Raw genomic sequence first — 27,785 nt, forward strand, 5'->3', positions numbered from 1 at the left:
GAGCTCAAATTAGTGCAGAAATGGGCAGACAGAATTTTCATTGGTTCTGCCAGATGGAGTCCTATTCCTCCAATCCTGAAAGAACTACACTGAGTGACCATTTTGCTCCCAAATCCCATTCGACAGGCTGGTACTTAACTTCAGAGCCCTAAATAGCTTAGAACCCAAATATCTAAAGGAGGACCTTGCATACCAGCCAGCCCATGCCATAAGATCTTAGGTGGAGGTCCTTCTCCAAGTACTGTCCTTAGCTCAGATGCATTATGTAGGCACTAAGAAGAGGGTCATTCATTCATTCCATTATCTGCAATAGTGCCCCAGTTCTAGAATTCCCTCCCCAGAGAATTCCTTCCTGGTGCCAACATGACAATGACTTAAAACACTTTGATTTGCTTAGGCATTATAAAGCATGATATTGCTTTAGTCTGACTTTAGCTGTTGTAAGTATTTGATGCCTCCCAGTCTGTAATTGTTTGATGGACTTATGCTTTATTGCAGAGCTTTCCAAACTTTTCATGCTGATGACACACTTTTTAAACATGCATCATTTTGCAACACTGTAATTCAGTTTTACTTAGCAAACCAGAGATTAAACTAAACCCACACATGCTGGGTACCCGGGGGTGGGGCTAGCCTCCCATGGGGGTGCCGCCCACAGCAAGTGGTGAGTGTCCCGGGGGGCAGGGCAGCAATGTCACCCCCCTCAGGGGGACCACATCTACCGCACCCCCTTCTTCTGCCAGTGCACACAACACACCTACACACTGCAGCCGACACACTGACGTGTCGCGACACACAGTTTGGAAAGCTCTGGTTTATTGTATTTTCATTTTTTAAAGTAATGTTTATTAAAAACCATCCTGGAAACCAATGGTTGAATGGCAGTCTAGAAATCTTTTAAATAAACAAACAGACCTGGAACTAGAATGCAGACGGAAGACAAAATATCTAGCACCGTATGTTCCAGGGAAACAAGATGGAGAAAGAGATGTGGTGGGCACATCCAAGTCAGCTGCTTCCAACCTGGTGCCCTACAAATGTTGTTTGAACAGCTCCCATCAACATGGTCAATGGTCAGGGATGCTGTGAGCTGAATTCCAGGAACATGTGGAGGGCACCAGGTTGGGGAATGCTGCCCCCAAATGGTTGGTGGAACACCTTAACCCTGAGGCAGTTAAAAAGGTTGTTAGGCAATCCTCAAGCAAACACACAACAGCCACCCGAAAGAATGGACAATAGAACCACAGGAGCTGCCTTATACTGAATTAGACTATTGGTTCATCTAGCTCAGAACTGTCTACACTGACTGGCAGCAATTTTCCAGGGTTTCAGACAAGAGGCATTCCCATCCCTACTTAGAGATGTCATGGATGGAGACTGGTACCTTCTGTGGGTCCCCAGATGTTGTTGGACCACAACTCCCATCACCCCAAGCTAGCAAGGCCAGAGCTCAGGGATGATGGGAGTTGTAGTCCAACAACACCTGGGGACCCACAGGTTGAGAACCACTGTGCTACAGCCTTTATGGATTAGATCTTGGCTTGTTAGCCTACATCCAGTCCACCATTGCACTCACATGTCAGGCTACAAGAACATGTCCCCATCCAATGTCCCCACCCTATCCAAATGATAATAATAATGTATTATTTATACCCTGCCCATCTGGCTGGGCAGCTCCCAACAGAATGTTAAAAATGCGACAAAACATCAACTATATTGCTGATATATTTTTCCTTTTCCTCCTCAGCTTACACAGAGTCTTCCTGCTTCCTTATTTCGCCCCTCCATCTCCATCTATTGACTCTTAAGAACACAAGACAAGGTAGCTTGATCAGACCAATGGTCCAACATCCTCTTCTCACAGTGGCCAACCAGATGCCTGTGGGAAACCCCCAAGCAGAGCATTAGCAGAACAGTCTTCAGCCCACCCATGACTCCCAGCAGCTGGAATGCAGAAGCATGCTGCCTCTGACAGTGGAGGCAGAACTTAACTTCATGGCTAGTAGCCACTGATAGCCTGGTCCTCCATGAATTTGTCTAATCTTTTGGTGGCCATCACTGCCTCCTGTGGGAGTGAGTTCCACAGTTTAAACTATGGACAGTGCGAATAAGCAGCTGGAATGCAGAAGCATGCTGCCTCTGACAGTGGAGGCGGAACTTAACTTCATGGCTAGTAGCCACTGATAGCCTGGTCCTCCATGAATTTGTCTAATCTTTTGGTGGCCATCACTGCCTCCTGTGGGAGTGAGTTCCACAGTTTAAACTATGGACAGTGCGAATAAGCACTTCCTTTTATCTGTCCTCAATCTTCCAAAATTCAGCTTCATGGGATGTGCATGAATCCCTGTGCCACGAGAGAGGGAGGAAAGCTTTTCTCTATTGCTGTCTCCATGCAGCGCATACTTTTATAAACTTCTACCAGGTTATCTCTTGCTTGTTACTTTTCTCTAACCTAAAAAGTCCCAAATGGTGCAGCTGTTCCTCACAGGGGGGTGGCTCCGTCCCCTTGATTGTCCTTTTCAGATCCTTTTCCAACTCTATCCTTTTTGAGGTGAGGGAACCAGAACACAGCATTCCAAAAGCGGCTGCACCACAGATTTGGAAAAACAGCATTATGATATGAACAGTTACATTTTCAATTCCAAGGCTCCCTAGCATGGAATTTGCCTATTTTCACAACTCCGGTATGCATCAGAATCTCCTGAAGCAAGTCTAAAAGAAAGTGCACACATGCACACATCACAAGAGAAGAAATCCCCCCTCCAGCCATTAAACATATATTATTATTATTATTATTATTATTATTATTATTATTATTATTATTTGAAGTCTTACATTGCCTTGGGGTGATAAGCCGAAGAAGAAGAAGAAGAAGAAGAAGAAGAAGAAGAAGAAGAAGAAGAAGAAGAAGAAGAAGAAGAAGAAGATAGGAACTCCAGACATAGGGAGCAACCCACAAGCATGCCTTTCAATTTGCCCTCATGGCTTGACCTGTGGTTCTCAATGTTATCAGGCCCTCATGACCAATTGAGCTGGGACACAGGGCAGGCTTTTAGGGCCTTCAGTGTCTAATGAGCCCACATTCACCTCTGGCATAGCAGAGTGAGGATTAAGCTGTGAATTTCCAAAACAATGCAAAGCATTTTCCCAGGATTGTGCCTGGGGTGAAGGAGCTCCAGGCTCTCTCTTACACAGTTCAAGACCCCAAGCACCAGCCTGCCCCTGTACACAAGGCCCACAGCCTCACTCTTGGCCACTGTCCCCTAGGCTCCAGTGATTTTGCCATTTTTCTCACTGTGTGTCAAGGCAGTGTCTTCTCTATTATCGAGGCTATAAAGCTCTGCATTTCTGAATCCCTGACCTGTTAAAGAAGCATTAGAATAGCATCTCACCAGTCCTTGGTGCCTTCCTCTTTCCATTTGTGTTTCTTTATTAGGTAACATTCACGTATCCACTTTAGTCACTTCCTTTCTTATCCTGGAATGGATCCCATCCGATCCTGGCTTCCCCCCACCCCACCCCAGCTTCCTGCATTCTGTTTCTTTCATCATCTCTCTTCTCATGTGATCCTGAATTCCTGTTGTTTATATCCTTAAAGCCCACAGAAATCCATGGAGGTTTATTTTTTCCCTTGGCAGAAGTATCCCCCCTCCCCTTTTCCTCTGCCATGCTTGTCAGAATAGGGGCTGGTTGCCACAAGGGGCCATTGGATACTCAATTTTGTTGCAATGGTGGTACCCGCACTAGGAAAAGACCCTGAGGCAAGCAGTAAACTTATCCTCAAAGGCTAGTTGCATCCCCACCTCCTCCCTCCAAGCTTGACTGACTTCTGCCTGGAAGCATGAAAGATTGCATTCTTTCCAAACCTCTGCTTTGTTTATTCCAATATTCTCTGTCGTAAGACTGGATATTCCAGTTAACTCGCAGAAATGTGCCGTCCACTTTCTTAGCCCTGTCAATGTCACTTGATTTACAGTGGGGCCAATGAGCTCTTCAGCCCAATTTTGAACTGAGATGAATTTTTTTTTCCTTTTGCCACATCAGTCATCAAATGCTCCCCTGCTTTTCTGCTGTGACACAGAACAAAAATAAAAGAATGGGTATCTCTTTTCCACTGCCATCTCATACGATGGGTACGGGATAAATAAAAGATCTATGGGCAATATTTCCATGAAAATTGTGAAGTTGGGGTAGGACAGAGATCGCAATAAAATAGATGCCTAGATGAAATTGCCTCAATTTCTGTTCTCATCCTGAAGCAAAGTTCTTAACCTGAAGCACTATTTCTGGGTTAGTGGAGTCTGTAACCTGAAGCGTATGTAACCCGAGATACCACTGTATACTAGTTTATGGCTGGTGTGTCCATATTTCCTGAGCTGATTGTGTTTCTTTGAGCAACATTTTGCTGTCTGTGGCTCAGTTACTTGTGTCACCCATGTCTTACTAACACAAGTGTTTGTGGCAGGTACTAGCTAATCTTAATCAATGGATAAACTTCGATGTTTTAAAATACCTTCGGCATTTAAAATAGCTGTGCTTCCTTGCAGGCATATAAATATATTCCAATTATACATTTGCCAAAAAAACCAAAAAAAAACCCAGTTTAACCTCTTGGATTTTCAAAGAATGTTCATATAGTTCTGTTTAGAGCCTTCTGTTGGATAGAAGGTTAGTGTATCAAATAATATCTTATACCTTCATGGAGACTTTACGGACAAAGCATTCAGCAAATCCAATAGGTTTATGGCATATGGCTTGTCATCATAAACTATTTATTTTAGGAGTCATCTCAATTGATTTGTGTTAGATGTATGAGTGGGCGAAGCTTTTAGGATTACAGTGGTACCTCTGGTTACGTACTTACCGGTAATTCATTCCGGAGGTCCATACTTAACCTGAAACTGTTCTTAACCTGAAGCACCACTTTAGATAATGGGGCCTCCTGCTGCTGCCGTGCTGCCGGAGCATGATTTCTGTTCTTATCCTGAAGCAAAGTTCTTAACCTGAAGCATTAGCAGAGTCTGTAACCTGAAGTGTATGTAACCCGAGGTACCACTGTACTGCCACAATCCATGCAACAGTGAAAGGCTTGCAAATTGCTATTGTTATTTAGTGACCAAAGAGCAGGCTGTATTACATTTGATGTTGGTTGACCAAAATTGTTTTTTCATGGAAATCAAAACCGTTTTAAAATGCAGTGACTCTTACATCTGCTATTTTGTTTAGCAGCAGGAGTTCTAACAAAGCTGCTGGAATAGAGACAGCACCTTACACAAAGAATCCCCCATTCCCTGCTGCGAGCAGACGATTATTATTATTTTTTTACGTTTTATTTTATGAATGACGTTTCCGGAGTTGCAACATTCTCAGGCCTTTTGCTTCTTTCTTGCCAACTTCCTTGAATTCGGACACCTTCACAGTGGATCTTCATTAGCACAGCTTGACGTCCAAAACAGAGTTCAGTGATTTTCCACTTCTCCCTCTCTCACACCCTTGCCCCAGTTCATGCTGTGTGAATATTACCTGCCTTTTTAAGACAGAGTGTTTCTACAGATATTAGCACACTGAAGAGCTAAACTTTCCATTCCTACAGCTCCACATGCCAGATCTCAACTGCAGGTCACCAAGAGATTTTATCATCTGCATGCCCATGCAAAAACAACACTGAGCATTTCAGCTCTGTATAAGTTTACATCTTCAAAGTGCTAAGCAAACATTAATTAATCCTAACCACAGTCCTGCAGAGAAGGCAGTATCTATATCCCCATTTTACTTACATAGGAGGAAAGGAGCCTAGTCATATGCAGATCCCTTTAATGACTGGCTAGCGAGCCAAGAACAAAACTCAGGCATCACTCCCAGCCTTTCGCTTTCTTGCAGTGCTCTAGTTTCAAGTTTCCCCTTTCCCCTTGATTTTTGATGGGCCTCCTGCCTGGCATCACTTTCTCCATACTCTAATCTCTCTTTTCTTTTCAATGTCTGCACAGACTCCTGCTTATTAATTAAGAGTGACACAGAGATAAGTGCCTTGTCCTGCTACCCCCCAGTCTGGTGATCTGTTAAGCTCAGCATAGTCATTCTCCTGTCAATTAAAACAGCTTGCCCAGAATGGTTGGTCTTTTCTACCTCTATCTCTCGGCTTCTTCACATGATGCAGCAATCCATGACAACATCATGGAGCTCTCTGTGTGCATGAAGGCTCATTTGTTTATCGTTCTTAAAAAGCATATAGGATAGCTATCAGTGCTACAGAGAATAAGGCCCCCATCTGCACTATATATTTAAGGCAGTATCGTACTACCATAAGCAGTCGTGTGAAACTGTAGAATCCCAGGAAGTGTAGTTTGGTAAGGGTTCTCAGAGTTCCCTGGTAAAGGGATTCACCGTTAAACCACTCTGGGAATTGTAGCTCTGTGAGGAGAACAGTGGTCTCCTAACACTCCTCAACAAACTATAGTTCCCAGGATTCTTTGGGGAAAACATCACATTAACAATATTCCAGCTGTTAATATGAAACCAACGCAGTATGGGCTATGTATGGAAAGTTATTACAAGTTGTGTGCCAAGATGAATAATGTCAGGCTTAACCTTGCATAACTTGGACCTAAAGATATATGCTGCACATCACCCTAAACTGTATTGTTATAAATAATACTATTAACCACCGCTTGATAATACTATAGGCGTGTATAAGTAGCACATACCTGTTTGGCTTAATATCTAAACAGTGTGCCAATCACACACACACACACACACAGATATTCCTGTCTTTTTATAGCAGTTAGTTATTAATGAATACATTTCATGCTCCAGGACATTTTTGCCAATGGCAGGTATGGGCTAGAATGGACCCAGGAGTTCATTGGATTCCTAGTTTGCCATCCAAAAATGGAACAAACACTGCATCATTTAGGGAGTTGTTATTTTAATGTGGATTCCCGGACTATTCAATCAATTTCAACTGCATTCAGTGGGACTTCCCAAAATTGTCTCATTGTTTTATTTCATATGCTGGCCAGCCTAGTGGATTCTTGAATCCAGACATGTATTTCAATATTTTTGGCACAATTTTGTTTTGTAGCTTTGTCGTAGATATTATGGCATGGTATTTTCTGCAGTCTGCTAACAAAATTTGCAATTATTAGTCTCCCAGAGAGACTCTTCATTAATGAACTATAATTCATTATTTTGCCAGATCTGTTAGGCTTAGGGATGAGAAAGACATTCAGTATTGTTTTGTATTTAAATGTGAACTCACCTCATTTGCACTTTCTGCAACAATATGTGAGCCAAAATACAGCTATACTTCCAAATATACCCTTCTCATTTTATGGTGCAGTACATCAACCAAAAAATTACAGACTAGAGGGGAATGTGCATAAAAATTCATATTAGCAAAAATATCATTATAATGCTTTATAGGAGGGGAAATTGCTTCCAAAAACGTATGTATTAGACAAAAATGTATAAAACACATATTAAGAGGCTGATGAATTTTCATGAGAACAAAAAATAAAAAAATTGAATTCACACCGTGACCTGGAAATGTGGTGAATGGAAGGTAAGACTAGAAAACTAAGAAACTGATAATTGACAGATGGAGACCATCCTTAGAACGGCCACCCTGAGTTGTAGCAGATACAATTTTGGTGGACTGCTACTTTTCATGTGTATGTGTCAAATTTCATTAAGTCTTTGTTTCTCTCTATATCAGCACTGCTTCAGTGTTTTAAAAGGATGTAGACATATGGCAGGGTCTCAAAAACATCACATGCAAAGATAGGAGGAAAAACTTTTACCCTCTTTAGCACACAATTTTACATCCTGCAGTTAACGTTCATTGAATTGGTTTTTGACTTCAAAACATATGAGCCATATAAAGCAGTGCTTTTTGATAATGAGTTCCGATAACAAGTTTATGATTACTTCTGAATTGCACTATAGCAGTAACACCCATAAAGGAAAAGTCATTGGAAAGTCATTTTTGTACACATGAAATTAAGAGTACTGCAAATACAGTACAGTGGTACCTCAAGTTAAGTACTTAATTCGTTCCGGAGGTCCGTTCTTAACCTGAAACTGTTCTTAACCTGAAGCACCACTTTAGCTAATGGGGCCTCCTGCTGCTGCCGTGCCGCCGGAGCACAATTTCTGTTCTCATCCTGAAGCAAAGTTCTTAACCCGAGGCACTATTTCTGGTGGAGAACTACCTAAGCAGATTCACTGGAATGCTTTGTTTCATTAAATCTGGGGCATTTTCCCCTCCTCTCCCTTAAGCTCACAGGTTTCCATTCATAGAATAGGAGAGTTGAAAGGGACCCCAAGGGTCTTGTAGTCCAACCCCCAGCAATGCAGGCATTACATTTGCATTAGACACCTCTTACACCAGTTTCATTGGTCTGTGCATTCATTCCTGAGACTAGTCTTCACATCAAGATTTCATGCACATCAGAAAGGCATCTATTTTCTTCTGCACTGCCTGTCAGCTGCAATCTCAGTTGCAACTTCAGACTAGACTATATATAGTATCCGTGGGGACACACCAATATCACTGGATCCACAATGCCCAAAAGTTTTAGTAATTGTTACAACAACCTTTAAAGATCAGAAAATATCATTATCCCCATTTTGCAGATGGAGAGGATAGCTGAGGCAGAGGTTTGGCTGGTCTACCCGGGGAGTTTGCTATTAAGGTGACAATTGAACTGGGGGATTAATGAAGACAATCCTCTTACAGCACAATCCAGTGCATGTTTACCCAGAAGTAAATGCCACTGTGTACAACAGAGCTTAATTCTAGGTAAGTGTGCATAAGAACGCAGCCATTATCTATAATGCTATAATGACCTAAAAATCTATGGTGTTTTAGTGCACACCTGCCCTTGTGTCTAATTCTACACATATATGCCAGCACTAGTTGGTAGGATCGAGCTCTTTCAGTTGCAATCCATCCAATTCCACACCCTCCCACTTCTATTCCCCACTAGTTCCCCAACATTACATTCTACTGTGGCTAATATCCAACTCAGGATGGTAGTTCCTAATATCCAACTCAGGATGGTTGTTCGTCTGCTTAACCTTCTGTGTTTATAGCTTTGTTGATAATCTCAAAGCTATCACTTTCTCTACTTTACACAGTCAGCCAAACCCCAGTAGTCTTAGTCATAGGACTCTCCCCTTGGTCTCCAAACTCAAGACTAGCTGCCCTTACATAACAAACAAACAATGAAGTAGATATTTTATGCTGGAGGAATTAAGGCACAATGAGTTGTCCAGGCCCACCAGGAATTTCACCCTTCAGACCACAGTGTTTTGAATTTTTATGTGTTATGTGAAGGCCACAACAAGGTCTGTATTTCAGCCAGAAGTCATCAGTGGCTGAGCATCCCCTGGCAAGATACACAAAACAAAATTGATGAAATGGATCCCAGTCCAGGGAAGGTTAACCATGACTAAGTCCCACAGGCATCAGTTGGGTTTCAGTTGGTTGCGACAGATAATTTGACCACTAATTTCAGTGAGAGTTGAGCATTATTAACTTCATCCAGATTGGAGCCATTGCCTCTGAGCACAGCAGCTCCTCAGGGTGGGGTGAGTGGCAAGGCATCCATGATATATGGAGTGGTATATTAGCCTTGTCACACTTTCGGAAATCAACCACTAGCCATAGCTCTCCAAACCAGGAGATTCCTAGAACATAGGATTATTCCACACATGGCATCGTCCTTGCAAATCTGTATATCACCATGTATCTCAATTTCCTTGCAGTCCTGGGGTCTTTCATCTTGAGCTATTTATTTCACCATGGAAATGTGCAGCTGTTGGCATTTGCCCTTAAAGTAAGCAAATTGCCATATGGTTGTGCAGGTGTCACAGTCACCTTGAACGACTGCCTGTGACATGAATAATGCCACATTGGCCATCTTACTGATAGAAGAGGAGTTTTCCAGTTAAAGCAACTACCTAGAGGAATGGTGGATTTTCTTCCTCTGAAGGTCTTCAAGCTGGACTGTCATCTCTATGGGGTGATATAACTCCGGATTTCCTGCAGCAAGCAGCAGGTGACATTAGCTCTCCTACAAGGCCCTCCAACCTTTTGATTTAAGCAACACCACTCTCTCCCCATGCCAGTTCCATTTTTATGTTATTTATTATTAGTAAAACTTTGGAGCTGAGCATCCTTGCCGCTGTCCTCAGCAGACACACACACACAAATTGCAACTTTCATGCAGGGGTCTGTTCACCTATATACTAAAAAGCAGCAAAGCCCCACCACTTTGCAAACATTCTTTTCTTCTTCTTGCAGCACAATTCAATGCAAGCTTACTCAGAAGTAGACTCTGTACAACGTGCTCCTTAGAAATAGTGTTTGGCATTTCTAAGTAGCCACAGTTATATGAAGTGTGCTCCTCCTCTCCATTTTTAAAAATACATATATCATAACAAAGTCTGTTTGAATATTGTGGATTTTGGCTTTATACTTTGTTGGTTTTTTATTCCTAGGTTGCTTCCAGATAACCTGCTTAATGTGTACCCATCCTGATTTGTTTGTGGAGAGATTAAACAATGCTGTATCAAGCATGTATTGTGTTGGCCTACACTTTCCCACCACTTTCCTTATTGCAAAAAGTCCAATCATTCGTGGAAGCAGGTTTGTTTTGCAACAACTCCCAATCCATAATCTAAATATGCCAGTATGTGAGCAAATGCCATTAAAAATAATGACAACATCCATCTGTCAATCTATCTATCCACACACACATACACAATGTGGTGGGGCAAACCACACTTCTCTTCCGTGAAAGAAATCTTGTGAGAATATTGCCCAGAGGCTAAAGAAAAAGAAGAACCATGGGTGATATGTTCACTAGCTAAGCCCTTCTGAAATATTTTGGAGATAGGAAAGTTCTTCCTCACTATGGAGGTATGGAGGCAGCGATTTCTGTCCCATTCTGTGTTCCTCACAATCAGCACTTGTTTCATCTCTCCACAATTTGGCTTCTGCTAAAACCTTCCTTTTTTGTATTTCTAACTGCTGTGGACAAAACTACCATAATAAATTATGAAATTCATTTCAATGCATATCAGTGGAAGGGAAACATCAATAACAGTTATAGCGAATCCTGCTACATGATTGCTTACATGATTTCCATTCCTGACCTTGGGTGAACATGCGAATTGGGGCCATTTCTGCCCCTGTGTCCATTTACTGAATTCTCTGACATCCCTACTCTTCACACACTTATCTTGAAACACACCCAAAGCATAAATACTCTACATTTAAAAAAACAACAGGGTTGTACCTTGGCATGGCTTTTAATTGAGAGAGAGACATTCAATCCCTTTGTATTTTTAAGAGAAGCCTTCCCAGTTCACGAGGCTAAACACACCCCTGTGCTAAGCACATAAAAAATATGAAAATGTTTGCATTCATTTAACACATACGCTAAATACAAAGAAACCCATGGAATGAATTACTGTTTATGTACACAAAGGAAAGGGAATGATTAACAATTGGCTGAAATAAACTTTGGGGTAGATTGTTAAAGCTTCAGCATGGGGCCTACACAAAATCTATGGCTGGTGCTCCTATCACTCATGACCACGGCTCATTGCCGGCTCTCAGTTTGGGAAAGCCTTTGGTCCTTTGGGCAAGGCCCCTTTTGACGCAGGCCTACCTCCTCCTTGCTGCCATTGTCACCTGCTGTTGCTCTCCTTGCCAATGCTGCCTTCTTGTTTGCCAAGGAGAAAACTAGCGAGCTAGTGAGCAGTGGCTGCTCCCTCCTCCTTAATGCACTTGTTCATCCTCTCTGGAACAACAAAGGAGAAAGCAGCAACAGTGAGGAGAAGGAGCAGAAGCTAATGGGGTCTTTGCAGTGTGACATCTCTTCAAACCGCTGGATACCAGCAGGTGCCTAAAAATACGTCAATCTATGACACCAGCCTTGCCTCAGTCAAGAGAACTGCAGGTGCTCAAATTCACAGACAACACATGCAAACACTGACTGGCCAATTCATTTCAAAGGAAGAACCTGAACAATATGTGCGTATTTTTATGCATACACATATTTATGGATGCTGCTTCTGAAAGCAGTGAATCAGAGTCCAAACCAAATCTTGTAACACACAAATGCACACACACACGTGTGTTGAATTGTATTTTTTAAGAATTTTTTTATCTATTTAAATGTGATTTTTTGTGGGGGGGGGGGGTTTAAAAAGAAAAGAAAAGAAAACAGTACGGCTTAATGCAGAAACAGGAAGGAATGGACTCATGATTGAACACTTCCAAAAGTATCACTGACCAGAAACAGACTGATTCATCCATTCCCATTTCCAATCAAAAAGAAATTCTGTTTACACATTCAACTGGAGTCTATAGCTTTCCTCCCTCTTCTAAGAATTAGTACAGCTTTGGAGATCCATTAATATAACTGAGCTTGACAAATGTCCTAGGACAAAACTCTTTTTAAAAAATCAGCTTGTCTTCTAGCAAAAATTTCATGATCCGTTTCTAGATTATTCTTACATATATATTTTTCTCACCAATCTATGTATGTGGTCAATTTATAGTTTAAAATACTTTTTCACACGCACACCCATATATGTTTTCCACTGAAGCCTGTGCTTTTTCCGAGACCCACCCAAATTCCAGTACTTGGCTGGTGAATGTGCCAAGTTTTCTTGCTCTCTAGGCAATGAATGGAAAAAAAAAATGCCCCCTTTTTTCCATTTCTGCACATTCTTGGAGAAAGGAAGGAAAGTGCTCCAGAGGAATTTGGTCCTACCTGTTGTTTCAAATGTGAAACATGAAAGCGTCTCAGAGCAAGTAGCCTGGTGCCTGCAAGTGAAACTGTGTTCTACAAGAATCACTGAAATAGAGTATGATTTCCAGAAAGAAGCAGAGGAGAGTGACCATGTTTCAAAAGAATTATAAAACAAGAAGAATCCAAGATCCCATGATTCTTTGTTCCAGTTCAATACTATGTCAATGAGTCCCTTCAATTCATTGATGTTTTATGAGGGAGGTGAAAACATCAAAGCTCAACAGGGAAAACTATTGAGTTTTCCATAATGAAATGATAGCTTTCAGCTGCAGCTTCACATCCTTTCTTTAATGAAAAGCAAGTTAATAGATTTCAGCATTTCATGAAAGGCAGAGAGTTTGGCTGTCTTTTCCTTATGCTTGAAGCATAGGAGACAAGGGATAAATTTGTGGAAGCTGAGTTGAAGGAGCCCACATACTGGCACTGTTTTCAGATGACAACTCTCCCTTTACCTCCTGAATGGCTTTGACTTTCCAGACCAGCTCACTGACAATGATGCTTTCCCTTCTCTGCATGGACATTGCCTGCTGCTGGATGCTAGCTTGCATTGTGAGCTTACCTAAATCTCTTTCTCACTTCTTGAAGATGCAGCCAGCATGTCAGGGTAAGATAACAAAGAAATAGCCCCAGAGGCTTCCAGCACTGCTCTAACCCATACTTCCCCCTATTTTCAAAGTCCAGAGGCCTTCTGTAGCTAAAATGACACCCACTTGAGGGAGTTATCAGCCCACAAGAGGGAACCCCAAAGTTTGCTGGAGTACAGCTTTATTTGGGTGCGGGGCATCTCTATGAGGATTGAGCATGGTCAATAGCCACATAATGCTGACCAGCTCTTGGTTGGAGGGAGAGATGGAATGCAAATAAGGCTGCAGTCCTATCTGGCTGTAGGCCCCATTAAATTCAATAGGTCTTACTTCCACTCAAAGCAGGAAACATGCTTCAGAGCAAATAGAAAAAGCTGGCTGGAGGTGCCAGGGGATAAATGGAGCATATTTATAGATGACCTTGAAGTTCTCGCTTAGATTAGGACAGGTGTAGCATTTTTTTCCAGGACAGAGAGAACATAGAACCAAGTGCAGGAATACCAGAAAAGACAGTTAGGCTATAGGGAGAGTAATAGGTTGGGGACAAATCATGGCTTAGGGTAGAGAGGGGACACACACATGGCTGCAAGCCTATCAAAGAAACAAGGCTGAGGAAAACAGACAGAGAGTGAGAGGCAAAACAACTTACACTCAGCAAAACGTGCGCCCAGCTAACCAGCAGCCTCTTCCTGCTTCTTTTTCAGGGGCTGGTGGATGGGGGAGAGGGAAATAGCAGCAAATGCTGTCAGAGCCATCAAATAAAATTACTTCCACCAGGTCTTATTCTACATCCTAAGAAGAGTTGAGTCATCCTTTTGCTCTATTTTGTGTTATACTACTGCTACTCTGTGTACGGTGATGCTTCCTAAAGAGCTGCAGATTGTTGCCATAGGAGGCAGGAATACCTCTTTGACCTCCCAGTCTATGTGCAGATGGAGTCAGTGTGTTTATTCCCTCTTCTGAGCCGCATAACAGAGTGTGCCCCCTCCCCTGCATATCTGGTGTTGGGTAGGACTGCTGACCAATTTGGGGCCAGGGACAGCAGGCTCCTGCACATCTCAGAAATGTAAGGCTTTCCCTAGGGAAGTTTTGCTAGCCTTCTGTGATAATATGTGGCATCTTCTTCGCTTTTCTTGCTCCACTTTGTCCTCCAGAGCCCAAAACAAGGCAGCAATGCCAACTAAGTGTTCCTGCTGTTGTTTTAGTTCAAACTGTGCCCATCTAGTTCAGCTTAGCTCTGATTAATGTAATGGGAAGGAGGGGTGGCATCTCTATAACAGCAGAGCCCCCCCTCCATTCTATGCTGCAGATACAATTCAAATCACCCTTGCCTGTGGTTGTGTGTCAGTGAAGGGCTTGGTTCCAATTATTGCAGAGTTAAATGCATGCTTAACTGTCCTGAAGCATGTGAGCAACATCTAAAAATTAGAGAAAACAATGGAGTCCAGCACAGCCAAAATCCCTTCCATGGAATGCGCATCAAAGAACCTTCAGAATACTTTTAGAAACATAATTTGGGGATTAGGTGGTAGCTGACTATCCTTTGTTATGGAAAGTTTTGCAATGCTACATTTCAAAAGAAGACAGATGAAAACCTCTGCATTATCAATTGCACATAACTTCAGCAAAATGAGGTGGTGTGGTGCTTGTTTATTTACATTTCATGCTATCTTATCTTTATTACTGTTCTTTTACAGTCCTGTCTCTGCTCAAAAGTTCAACAATCTTGAGAACGTCAAACGCTGAGTCCTGAAATGATTGTGCTAAATAATGTAGGACTGTTCACTGTCGCTGAGCAGATTTCTATAATCAGATCCAGGCAATGGTAATGTGACAATCGGAACACATAACTGTGTGTTTCATTGACTTTTCCAGGACTAAAGGAAGGTGGGAACTTACTATGGTGTTTTCCAAGTCACCTGTTGCAACAGAACAACAAATATTAGCCATGGCCAAATACTTCAGTTATGTACTAAGGCTGATGATGGATATCAGCTGAGTTGAGACTGGTGGGAACAGAACATAAACACTGATATGGCAGTGCAGTTGTGGAAAATAAGCATACAAGGAATGGCCATTAAGATTCTACAAATGATTTCTAAACCTAAATTCAAATACAAATTCTGGAGGTCCGTTCTTAACCTGAAACTGTTCTTAACCTGAAGCACCACTTTAGCTAATGGGGCCTCCTGCTGCTGCCGTGCCGCCGGAGCACGATTTCTGTTCTCATCCTGAAGCAAAGTTCTTAACCCGAGGTACTATTTCTGGGTTAGCGGAGTCTGTAACCTGAAGCAAATGTAACCTGAAGTGTATGTAACCCAAGGTACCACTGTACATAAGATGAATTTTATAACTACAGTACCACAGTGTTGTTGTTCTCACACACTGTATGTGGTTCTTGATTGGGCAGCATAGGATTTCTGACTGTCCACACCATACATTTACAGCAAATGGCTTCCCCAAAGAATCCTGGGGGTTCAGGGTGCTGTGAATTGTACCTTTGTGACATAGCTACACTTCCCAGAATTATTTGGTGAGAGCTATGTGCCTTACATGTGCTTTAAAAGTATGGTGTGGATGTGACCTTCTGCTGTCCCATGTGTTTGTCTAATAGGGCATGCCTACAAGTATGATGCATGGGCAGAATCCAGCTAAATTTAAATCCCCTTGGTGTCCATCAGAGTAAGCTGGAAAATATCATAGAAAGAAACCCCAAATGGGAAGACTAAAGGATGTGGCTGGGCCATGGAGTTCTGGCAGTGTGAAGGCAGATGACAGGTGCAAGCCCTCACTTAGGCTAAGAGGGTGAAAGGAAGCAAGCAGCCTGCTTGTCCTTATTGGGGGGAGTAAAACAGGGGCCAGGAGTTGCATGCTATAACCATGCAGCCCTGTCCCAATTCTGCCTCCTCCAGGAACCTTTAAGGTATGAGGGGGTCTGTCACCTTCAATCACTCATTTTGGGTAGGTAATGGGATAGTAGTGCTTCCACCCATTCAAAGAAACCTTCCAAAGGACTCTTGGAACTGCAAAGGGTGCAGAGGCCTTCAGAGATGACAGCATCCTGAAGTGGGAAGAAGTTATGGTTGGAGATGTACAAATCATTTCTCCCTCCCCATGCTTCACCACTCTGGTTTGGGACTAGGTAAGGAGCTTAGGTCTTCAAATCTGAGTTGTTCAACAGAAAAGTTTCAATACGGTCAGGGCAGAGCTTAATTCTTTCCCAACCCTGAACCTGGGTGGTATAGCTATGATCTAACAGAAGAAGGAAATGGATGAAAGGATGAAAGATGAGTGGCACACATCTCCAACTCCAGGCCTCCTCTCCCTGCAATCCTCTAAACTCTTAGGGGTTGTCTGCCCCCTTCTTCACTTTAAAAGGTCCTCTGTGAATGGTTAATGGAGACTGAAGTGGAAAGCACTTTCTCCAGCACAAATTAACCTTCCTCCCACAAGCTGTGACAGAGGAAGCTGTCTTATGCCAAGTCAGTCCATCTAGCTCAGTATCCAGGGGTCAGCAAACTTTTTCAGCAGGGGGCTGGTCCACTGTCCCTCAGACCTTGTGGGGAGCAGGACTATATTTTGAAGAAAAAATGAACAAATTCCTATGCCCCATAAATAACCCAGAGATGCATTTTAAATAAAAGCACACATTCTACTCATGTAAAAACACGCTGATTCCTGGACCGTCCGCGGGATGGATTTTGAAGACGATTGGGCCAAATCCGACCCCTGGGCCTTAGTTTGCCTACCCATGGTCTACATTGAGTGGCAACAGTTTGAGGCAGGGGTCATTCCCAGTCCTGCTTTGGTTTGCCAAAGGTTGCACCTGGGACCTTTTGACAACAAAGTATATTCTTTTCTACTGAAAGACAGCCCTTCTCATGAAAGGGACAGTTCCATATAATAGCTTATAGGATCCTGGGTCAGGGAGTCCCTAGGTTTATGGGATGTGCACCCAACCCCAATGTTTCACCCGTTCTCACACAGAAATCAGGAAAACAGCAAATCCCCCCCCCCAAAAAAACTTGCTGTGCTGGAGGATTTAAGGCAGGGGTGGCCAATGTGGTACCCTCCAGATTGTTGCTGGACTCCAATGCCCACCTTGACCACGGGCTCTGCTGATTGACGTTAGGGTCAACAACACTTACAGGGCACCAGCATTGGCTACCACTGGTTTGATGAATGTTTGCCCCAGCCCCATTCTCAATGATACAGCAAGAGCAGGAATTTCACCCTTATTTATTCTCTCTTCCTGGCCATTCCTCAGTGTCTCCCATGCTGTAGAAACAAAATAGTAAAGTGCTGCTTGAGTCTGTAGTAACTCATTCATGAGTGTTCCTTCTTTCCAGTAGGTTAGAAACAGAACAGCAGGGCAGCAGCCTTCAAGCACTTGACATTTAATAGGTTCTGTGAGATGGCAAACTTTGATTTTAACTCTTTAATACAGAAACTTGTATCTGGTATATTTCTGTGTTTCATTTCTGCATATAGAGAGACAGACAAAAATACTTCGGGGCAAGAGAGAAAGGAGAAATAATATAAAAACGCCAATATTTTACTTAGGTGGCTTTTTTAAAAAGCCAAAAATGATTTGAAACACACAATCTCAGGGCAGTATGTAGAATAGTTAATTTCTGTTGTTTTTGGCTCAACACCTCAGCACCGTCTGGTACTTCAAGGTTTAGCTCTCTCTTTCTTACCAGAGGCTGCCGGCTGTCTGTGTTAGCTAAAGATATCTGGGGCAATAAAAGTGGAAGAAACAGCGCTATCTATAAAATCAGGACAAACAAAAAAGAAGTTTGGAGTCCCTGAGTTTATGATTGCCACATTGACTTGTTTCTTTGCTTGACTGAACAAGTTTAAAAGATCTGCTTTAACCTGTTTTAACCAGGATCAGATACAAAACCTGAACCTTGGACACATTTAGGTCTGTCCAAGCCAAATCTAAAAATGTGTACAGTCTTTGGATGTGTGTCTTGTGTACTTGTTAGAAGTAACGTAATTCTGGGTTGGCCACAGACAATTTGTGGTGCACCTACCTCAATGGTTCTTGAACAATTTTGGGGGTTTTTCTGAATTTTTTTGTCATCAAGAGCCCTTTTACAAATTACTACGGAAATTACTGTTATTAATTTGATTTCTTACTCCTCCCCACCCCCCTTCACCCCGAGGTCCGGCGAGGGAAGCACATTTTGGACACTGCCACTAGTTAAAGGAACAAGGTTGCTTGGCGTGATTTGTACAACTTTGTTAGATTGTGTTGTAAGCTGCCTCAAAGAGCCTTTGACTGAAAAGAGACATGCACAGAATGAAGTGGTCAACTTAGGTGGTAGAATTTTGGACCGTACCTTTTCAGAATTCAGTGGGGGTGTACATCTATGTGTCATAAATTTGATTGCTCTACATAAATGATTTCTACATGTATTAAATTTCCTACAGCATTAAAACTTCATAATGTGCTGGTTTAGGCAATTTTTAAAGTGCAGGGAGTAGTCAAAATTTTTGCCTCTCACCTGCAACAATCTAAAGTAGTTTAGTCTAGAATTCTTAACCTTAGTATTCTGACATATTCTGTGTTATGTCTAGGATGGATCTTATTACATTTTCCCCAGATCCATCAGGATGTGCTAAATGTTTGGGATCAACACTTCATGCACACAAATTTTCAGTTACATAGATATATCATATCTCAGACAAAACAATATCTGTGTAGTTAAAGAATTCAGGCCAATGACTACTGTTTCTTTCTCTAGGCCTTGTATGATCTTCAGCATACAAATGGATGCCTGGTCATAGCATTTTTATTTACAGGTGTTTTTTAAAAAAACTTACAAATTAACATTGTTTAGTGAGCTTTTCTCACTTTTGAAGGTATATCAGAAATCACAAATGCTATTGGACAAACCTAGCAAAATCAAAAGCTCTATACCCCACTATTTGTAATGGGAGAAATGTGATCATGTACTTAATTCTGCCATATAAATGAACGGATATTGAACGTAAGCTGTGCACTAAGATGTTTATCTAGTTGCGAACTAAGGCATTTATTTATTATGGTATTGTTTAATGTTCATTCCTCTGTTTAAGATTGATGGCTTAAAACATGAATATTTCAAGATATTGAAAGTAAAGGCATCATGATTTGAACAGCAAAAGGGCACAATTTATATCAATAAATCAAAGAGAAAAAGGTTAACCCGTAGAAGTTAAAAATAGCATACATCTTCCCGTTTCGCATTAAACATCTAGATCTGCTGTTTTCTGGAATTAGCACAATGTGGAAAATATTAATTTCGCTATAAGTTTTAAGGCGTACGTTCTAAAAGGGGATATATGACTAAGTTGCCGCAAATTAATGGTGGGCTTTGCAATTCTATCTCACTTTTCATACGCTTGGAAATAAGACGGTCGTATTCTTCATGCAAGTGTTGTTTATTTTATGCCTCCTTATAATTAGTACAAAAACTCTTGTGGAATACCTTCTTATGCACATAGTTAATAGAGACTTTAAAGAGTTCTGATCGAGTTAAGAAATACAGCAATTAAAGATGATTTTTTAAAAAACCAAAAGGAAAAGTGAACAGAAAAACAACACCAGGGTATTTGAGCAGAATAAGCATTTGGAAACTCTATTTAAAAACAAAAAAAAAACAACCCCAATGGCCCAAGAAAAGGACTGGCAAAGTAAAGTTGAGGGATTTATCACCGTCACCACCCTGTAGCACCTCAGATCATCAGGATAACCCATCAAGACTACATACCTTTATTTTTCTTTCCCCAGACAGAATTTCATCAGCACTCAGCAAGCTTGGCTTCCCAGATAGTTTGAGTAACTTTAAAAGGGATTTTAAAAAAAAGAAATAATCAGGACAAGTCTTAATCATCAGCTTTGCATTTCTGTGCAATGTTGTTCAGCTATTGCTAAGGAACTATGCATTCCTCCTTATAATTTCCTCTTACCTGTAAAAGAGCAAAGTTCAGATTCCTTTCTTGAAGTTACTCTCATGTCAAGCTGGATGGCCCTTCCTTGAAGGAGTGTGTCCCTCAGGTAATGTATCTGTGCGTGCTTTTGAAAGCCCTCCTTCCCCTCCACACTCCCACCCAACGTCCCCTCGTACTTGCTGTCAGTCAAAAACAAGTTAGAAAGAGCCTTTTCTGAGTTGGAATTACCTGAATGAGGAAGCCAGAGGGAGGGAAGGAATCTGAGAGGAGACTTTGTGATTTCAGCAGCATGTCTTAAGGAAACCTACAGCGAAGACCAGGAAACCGTATAATTCTAATGAATTCAACACCCTGTCAGGAGCTGAGCAAATACCTGATTGAAAAGAAACTGATGTACTTTCAGAGGATGTCAGTTAATCTTTGAAGAAACTTGATCAAAGTCCCTTCATGACCTTATTGCCCAAATAAACAAGTGTAAAAAGCTTTGAATAAATCTTGATATTATCCTTTTTAAAAAGAAAAAGAGAAATGGCTGAATATTCCTTCCTTTTAGGGAAATGGCAGGTTGATTGTGAGGCAAATACACAGCAGGTCTAGCTTAATGTGCAGGTCTGGTAATAACCATGGACAGAGTTGATAGCCCAGAATATCGATGGTTCCCAGCTGATTGCTGGCACCGCTGTTTCTTTTTGATCTCTTGTGTGTGGCATTTCCTTTGTTATTTACAAGACATGAGAATTAAACATTGGGAAACACTGAGTGTTGAGAAAGAGAGCTATATTTTGCCACTCTTAATGGTTCCAGGATGTCTTGGGCATTATGGTTTTTGATGTGATTTCCAGAAGTAAATCAGTAAAATGTAGAGCGAAATAGGAGACATTCGCCGTTCAGAAGACTCAGTCTGCTAGCCCTGGAATATTGTTCTCTGATATACACATTACCTTTCACTTTTTTTAAAAAAACCACTTGCTTACAAAAACAATTACAATTGATTTGTGGCCCTAAAAAGGGTCCCCAAATCAGCTTTAATAAAAACACAATCATAACCAATTCAAATACAATAAATCCGGGAGCAGAATAAAGAAAGCACTAACATAGCCACCAATAGGAGAACAACAACAACAACAACTATATTCAGATTAAAAGCTAGTCTCAACAGTATGCCAAAATAGTAGGAGTATGTAAAAGCCCCAGATAAAGCACTAACCTAAAGTGAACGGCCCTACTTTGGAGCTATTCAGGCTATTCAGAATACAAGGCAATTTGGATCTGAGGTGAAATAGGCTGGTCCCAAAGTTCTAGATTTGCCTCAGAGATTTGGAAGGGTATTTTAATTTTTAACTTTTTCTGATATGTTTGATACATTTCTGAACCTCCTTCAAGCACTCCCAACCTGAAGAAGCAACTCCTCCAAAATCAACCATCTCGGGTCCCAAGATCAGCTGGGCTGCCGCCTGATTGGTAATGGCCTGCGGCAGGGCCTTCTTGGTGGTGGCTCTCCATTTGTGGAATACTCTCCCTGGTGAGGTGCTTCTGGCTCCCTCACTGACAGTCAGAAGAAATTCTACTGGACTTGCCCCACCCCAGCCAGCAGTCGCTGCAGCTTTTAATAAGTGAATGTAGGGAAATGGTTAACACAGAGTTTGTTGCAACATATCCACTAGGCATCCACTATTGCTACTTCCAATAAAAAAGTAACTAATTAAACAAAAAAGAGTTGGACATGACTAAACGACTAAACAACAACAACAACAGAAATGTATTATAGAGAATCACTGTTGCTTGTTCACTCTCCCCCTCTCTAGGAAGGTCACAAAACAAATACTAAGCCTAGACGCAAACACAAAGTTCCTCAAAGTAAGAAATGCTCCCTGTTGCTGCCCTGGCCTTCAGGGAAACAACTTTGAGCAGGATTAGAACCAATGTATGATTCTTTTAGGCTAATGCTACTACATAGGACTGCTTTTGAAGTAGTCCTGACTCCTCTCATATCTGCTATAGTGGCTGTGCAGGGCAGGCCTCATAACAACAAATGGAGTAAAAGCATTCCTACCAGGACTGACTATCCAGCAGCCTAGTCAGTCACATGGCTTTTCTGCTTAGAGACACATGGGAAGAACCTCTTTCCAAGCTACAAAGACATGAGCGAAGAGCAAATGAAAAACACAATCAACCAGTGACATAGCATGGGTTGCCAGTGCCCAGGGCCACATGGAGGGAGTGGGTGAGAGGCAAACGAAGAACACATGCACATTCAACTGCCTAACAGTGTTCATGTCACCCAGGAGATTGCAAGCCCAGACATAAGAGAAGAAGAGTCATTCTGTTGTCTGGAGAGGTCACTTTCTGTTCACATGGAGAAGCCATTTTCAGTGGAGCCCAGTGATGGAAGTGCACTGCTGTATTGAGGCAGCACTGGGTGTTGAATTTTTTATGCCCCTAACAATTTTGGGCCCAGGACAACCGCCCCTGTGCCCCCCACAACCACACTACGCCACTAAAATGAACTTTTGAGAAACAAAGCATGCTTTGTGTGGTCATCTGTGGTAGTTATTTGAATGGCTAAATTTACTGCTCTGTTCTATAGTATCGGTGGACTGTGTGCAGACTTAAGCAGGCCCCCGGATAAAGAATTATCATGTTATCAATGCATAGATAGCCAGAGACCTTTGCTTTAAATTACCAGCGTGAACAATAAACTTTTATCTAGGGATGGTTCCTGGAGGCCCATAAAATGGCCTCTGACCCTGCTTCTGTTTTCATTAGAACATTAGCCAGGGGAGAGGGACAGGCTGGGGCTGGGCATCATTCCTTCTAGTAGCAAATGCAGGTGGTTGCGTGTTCATCAGTCTGGAAGCCAAATGAGGCAACTCCCAAATAAGGGAGCAAGTTTCAACATACCTGGAGGGCTCCCTGGATATATTGGTAAATTAAAAGAAATGAGAACTTTAAAAAAATAAAACCCCAAAGGCCTAACAAGTACCTGTGAGGGCCTAGACTTCCAAGAATGTTGATAGCAGTTGCGCCTAGAGGGTGTAAAGGAAGTTGGGCAGGCTGTATGAGGGCTCCTCCAGAAGACTGGGTTTTTTCCCCCATTCTTCCCCCCCCCCCCAGTTATCAATGCAAAAGAACATTCTTCTTTCGCCTCCTAGTACAATTAGCAGTCAATCCAAGCTGCAATGCATTCCAAATGCAAATCTTGAGGAATTTTCCAACACAAGGTGACCTTTATCATTGCAATGCCATAGGAAGTCAGGGGGAGTTAGAGAGCAAGTATGGTGCAGTTGTAAGCACGTCAGACCAGGGCTATTCATGAAACTTGCTAGATGACCTTAAATCAGGACAGGCCCATCACTTACTCTATTCCACTCTTTGTTGGACCACAATTCCTGACCATTGGCTAAACTGGCTGGGGATTATGGAAGTTGTAGCCCAACAACACTGGGGACTCAAAACTGAAGAGTGCTGCTTAGTCTACCTCACAGGGCTGTTCTGCGAACAAAATGGGGAAACCATGCATGCTGGTCTAAGCTCACTAGAGAAAAGGTGGAGTTAAAATGTGTGTGTAACATATGCACCTTCAAATTGCCTCTGAGTCCATCAGTTTCTCAGCAAGCCAGATCTCTTTGCTAAAAATGGAATGAGGCTTTCCAGCTAGCTGAGTATTTAACCTTTCAAACTTTTACGGCCTGTGAAAAATGGAGTTCTCAGTTAGTGATTCTGGAAGGAAATATCGCTGCATGGTGGTCTAAAGGACTGTCATCTGACTCTTCTCAGAGACTGCAAGATTCAGGGCAAGTTTTGTTGAACTATTGGACTTGTGTAAATACTTAGACAATAGTGTCAAGAATCAAGAAAATCACTGAGACTACCAAAAGTTAAAGTTACACTAACACAGGGACAGGGAACTTCTATCCTCCAAGCCTTTTCATCTGGTCCTCAGGGCACTAGCCAGGTCTCACCCCTAACCTACCCTGCTCCACACCCTCTGTGAGTGGCTTTTGCCCAGCTACAATATGTCATTAAACTGTTATAATACCCCTTGGTCCCTGGGTGGTGGGTAGAGAAATGGGTGTGTAGAACCCACTGGTTTTTTGTGTGGCTGGAATGTGGTCTACAATATAAAGGTAAGAGTCACATCCATTGATTCACTCATTTTTGCCTATGACACGCACATATTTTTTCTGGTCTCCACCAACCATCGGTATGCAGCCCCCATGTGCAAATGTAACCCTCAGAACTTCACCCTAACATTAAGGAAAAATTGCTTTGAAAGTGGCACAGTAACCCCAAATGACTGGTAGGCACATGTCTTCTGATTGCCACTTGCAAAAAGGATGTGGGGGTATCTGTTGTCTTTGCTCAAGCTGGTGCAGGCTTCCTGGAGTGCTGTTCCTGGGGTATTAAAGCTGTTGCTATGAGAAGACCCAACATTTTCCCAGCTCCTTTCCAACCCCATCCTCAGTCAAAACCACAGGCTTGATGAACTTGCATAGTGATGACTCTCCCTTGCTACATACTTGCTACCTTCTTTAAAATCTATGGAAAAATGCTGGCCAGGGGGGCGTAAACCTATGTGGGTGTGGGTGCGTAAATACTTCAAACCATTATGACAAGTATGAGGAAATGGCAATGAATTATAATCCCGTCCAGATTTTATATACAGTATCTGAAGAAATCTGTAATGGTAGAAAGAAGTATGAAAAAGTTAACGTGATCAGATTGTGATCTAGGGGATGAAAGGGACATCCTTTTAATCAAGGTGAGACAGAATTACCTTTAGAATTTTAGGTACCAAGTGTATCCAGGGCAGTGAGCTGCTCAATTGTCTCCATCATAGCCCCTTGTTTTCACATGTTCCAAAACACAGGAAAATGTTGACCTTTCCAGTTACATATTTTATGTGTTTAAAGCTTAAAGTTAAGGGTACAATATGTCTCTTCAAACCCTTTTCATGGACACAGGCTTTTGATTCAGGTTATTTTTACACTTACTTTCTCACCCATCCTTCACAGAATGTGAGGACTAAATATAAGGGGAAGTGAGCTCTCCACCACCATACACCCACAACCACACACACATAATATAAAGGCCCACAAATATGGAAATCGTGATTTTCAAAAATTGTATGATGTGAAAAGGTTTGTCTTTAAAAATTACATATTTCCATTGATTATCAAGTATTCATTAATCGCCATCATTATTACACAGATACTGGCAAATTACCTGTCAGTATGATGGACTGAATGTTCCTTCACACACAAAAGGTCTGGCTTTGATTTATTTCTCTAGAAGCAACTGGAGAGGTTGATGTAGCTGCTGAAAGACCACAATTATGGTCTGAAAGAAATCTCTTCCTGCCCAACTTCAAGAGTTTTACAACCTTCTCCCTGGAGGTCACAGGAACAACTGACTTGGATGGAGGTGGGGAGTAGAGATAATGATAAGGACTATGATGAAGACCTGAAGAGGAACATTGAGTCCTAACGCCTTAACATAAGTGGTGTGTCTACAGACGCTGTAGGAGATGAAGCACACCACTGTGGAAGTCTAGCATAATCAAAGGACACAACAGCAGAATGGAATTCATATACGATGAGTAAAATGGCTCTCCTTCGGATGGGTGGCAAATGTGTGTGTCTCTATGCCATGTGTCACAACAGAGACCCACTGCAGCCTTCCTGTTGACCATCCAATGTCAGGAATGAAAGGCAGATTTTCTCCTCACTACTTACTCTGACATTACTGCTTCCATATAACACCTTTGATTATCAACTACTATGGCAAAAAATCAACAAAACTTGGACAACTCTTTCATTATACTAAAGGGCCATTCTTCCAACAAAAGAGAATATTCAAAGCTACCTACTTAAAACAAAAAACAAAAAACTTGCTATCTAGTTAACAAAAGACTATCTTCTTAACAAATGAAACTGAATATTGGATGTAACTTCTTACATAAGGTCTCAATGTAACTGTAAAGCCTACCTTCACATATGAAATGGTACAAAGGGGTAAGGAATTTGAGCTACATGTTGAACAGTAAAATATGGATCCACACATCCATATTTATTATGGTTCTTAATCTTTAAGCTAGACTCTGGCTCTTTCTGCGCTAAACCTTTAAAGCAGCATCATACCACTATTTAGTCATGATTTCCTCCAAAGAAGTCTGGGGACTATAGTTTTTTAAAGGTGCTGGAAGTTGTTAGGAGACCTCTATTCCCCTCACAGAGCTACAACTCCAGAGCAGTTTCATTCTTTTTTCCCAGGGCACTCTAGGAATTGTAACAGAGTGAGTGCAGATGGGCCTTAGACAAGACATCAAATAGAAGACTTCTTCAAATAGACAATTATTCTCTAAATAGACCTTCAAACAGAGGTTTGTCTTCTGTACTCTGAAACACAGGTGATATAGATTATGTTATCTTGGACAACCATCTCAGAGAATCCAAAAATATTGACATACTATCAACAGACATTGACCCGCAGAACACCTACAAAGCCAATGGTAGGATGGGACTGGAGATCCTTCAAAGAAGTGCAACTCTGCAAAGTTACAAGAAGAAAGAACAAAAATGGACTGAAGGGGAACTTAATAAGCTTAATAACCTCAACAACTCATCACAATAGCCAGTCAAATCCATATACAATGAAAAATATTGTGGGTTTTGTTTTCTGAGTATATTCAATTTTACCCCTTGATCCATTTTATAATGTGATGTTTTAATGCTAAAACATACAAAATATATAACTTTTCTATAAATTGTCAATAAAAAAGAAAGAAGCGATCAAAATAGCAATGACAGCAAAAATGTTTCAAAAATAAGTTCTGATGTGATGAGAGCACGGAGAGTGCAAAATGTGTATTTGGGGCTTTATAAAGCTCTAGGCAAGTGACTCGGCAGGAAACACCAGCACAGTAGGAGGGCACAGCTTTTGCTGAGTTAATCAATTATAAAGCAGCAGACATTAAAATGTACAGAGCATGGATCCCACAACTCTTGTGGAACAATAGCGAAGCCCCCATTCTACCCTGCCAAAAAAACTGTACATACCTCTAAGATGCAAGAAATCTCTCACATTTCCCACAGATAACAGCAAAACTTTCCAGAAGAACATGGCTATTAATCTATGACAAAAATACTGGTAACACCAAAAGTCCCATTTTCTGAAGAGAAGATTGCAGCGAAGATGTCTGATTCTGTTTGCAACAATGATTAGACTAGAAACAGAAACGTGTGCCAATATTTTAATGCGCAACTTGAGAATAATTGTTAGACCCGTATCTTAACTGTTGCTTGTTGTTGTGAACATAGTTCTTGGTGGAAAATGCAGTGAAAATCATGGCATTATCTCCCAGCAGCTCTCACAATATTGTAGGCTTGGTTCCCCCCGCCCTGGTGCAGTCATAGGCCAGCTGGAAGCAGAC

The 27,785-nt window shown here is 41.7% G+C and overlaps 1 protein-coding gene across 8 annotated transcripts in view; it reads right to left on the reverse strand.

Moving 5' to 3' along the window:
• Positions 1-27,489, reverse strand: part of KCNJ15 (potassium inwardly rectifying channel subfamily J member 15) — a 34,171-nt gene extending 6,682 nt beyond the window's left edge. The window contains exons 1-4 of one of the 8 annotated variants that reach the window (XM_083734798.1): positions 20,372-20,491; positions 20,173-20,244; positions 14,061-14,118; positions 11,679-11,810 (exon numbers count right to left, since the gene is read on the reverse strand). In XM_083734798.1, the coding sequence (XP_083590924.1) occupies positions 11,679-11,695 (17 nt within the window). In that variant the 5' untranslated portion in view covers positions 11,696-11,810; positions 14,061-14,118; positions 20,173-20,244; positions 20,372-20,491. Of the gene's footprint in view, positions 1-3,392; positions 3,473-11,678; positions 11,811-14,060; positions 14,119-20,172; positions 20,245-20,371; positions 20,559-20,581; positions 20,907-27,411 lie in introns of those variants that run through there. The other 7 variants (XM_083734797.1, XR_014563290.1, XM_083734801.1 and 4 more) reach the window with 7 other exon arrangements.
• Between the last annotated feature and the right edge of the window lie 296 nt (positions 27,490-27,785).

This window comes from Podarcis gaigeae (assembly GCF_964106915.1).
Source record: "Podarcis gaigeae genome assembly, chromosome: 4".
NCBI lineage: Eukaryota > Metazoa > Chordata > Lepidosauria > Squamata > Lacertidae > Podarcis > Podarcis gaigeae.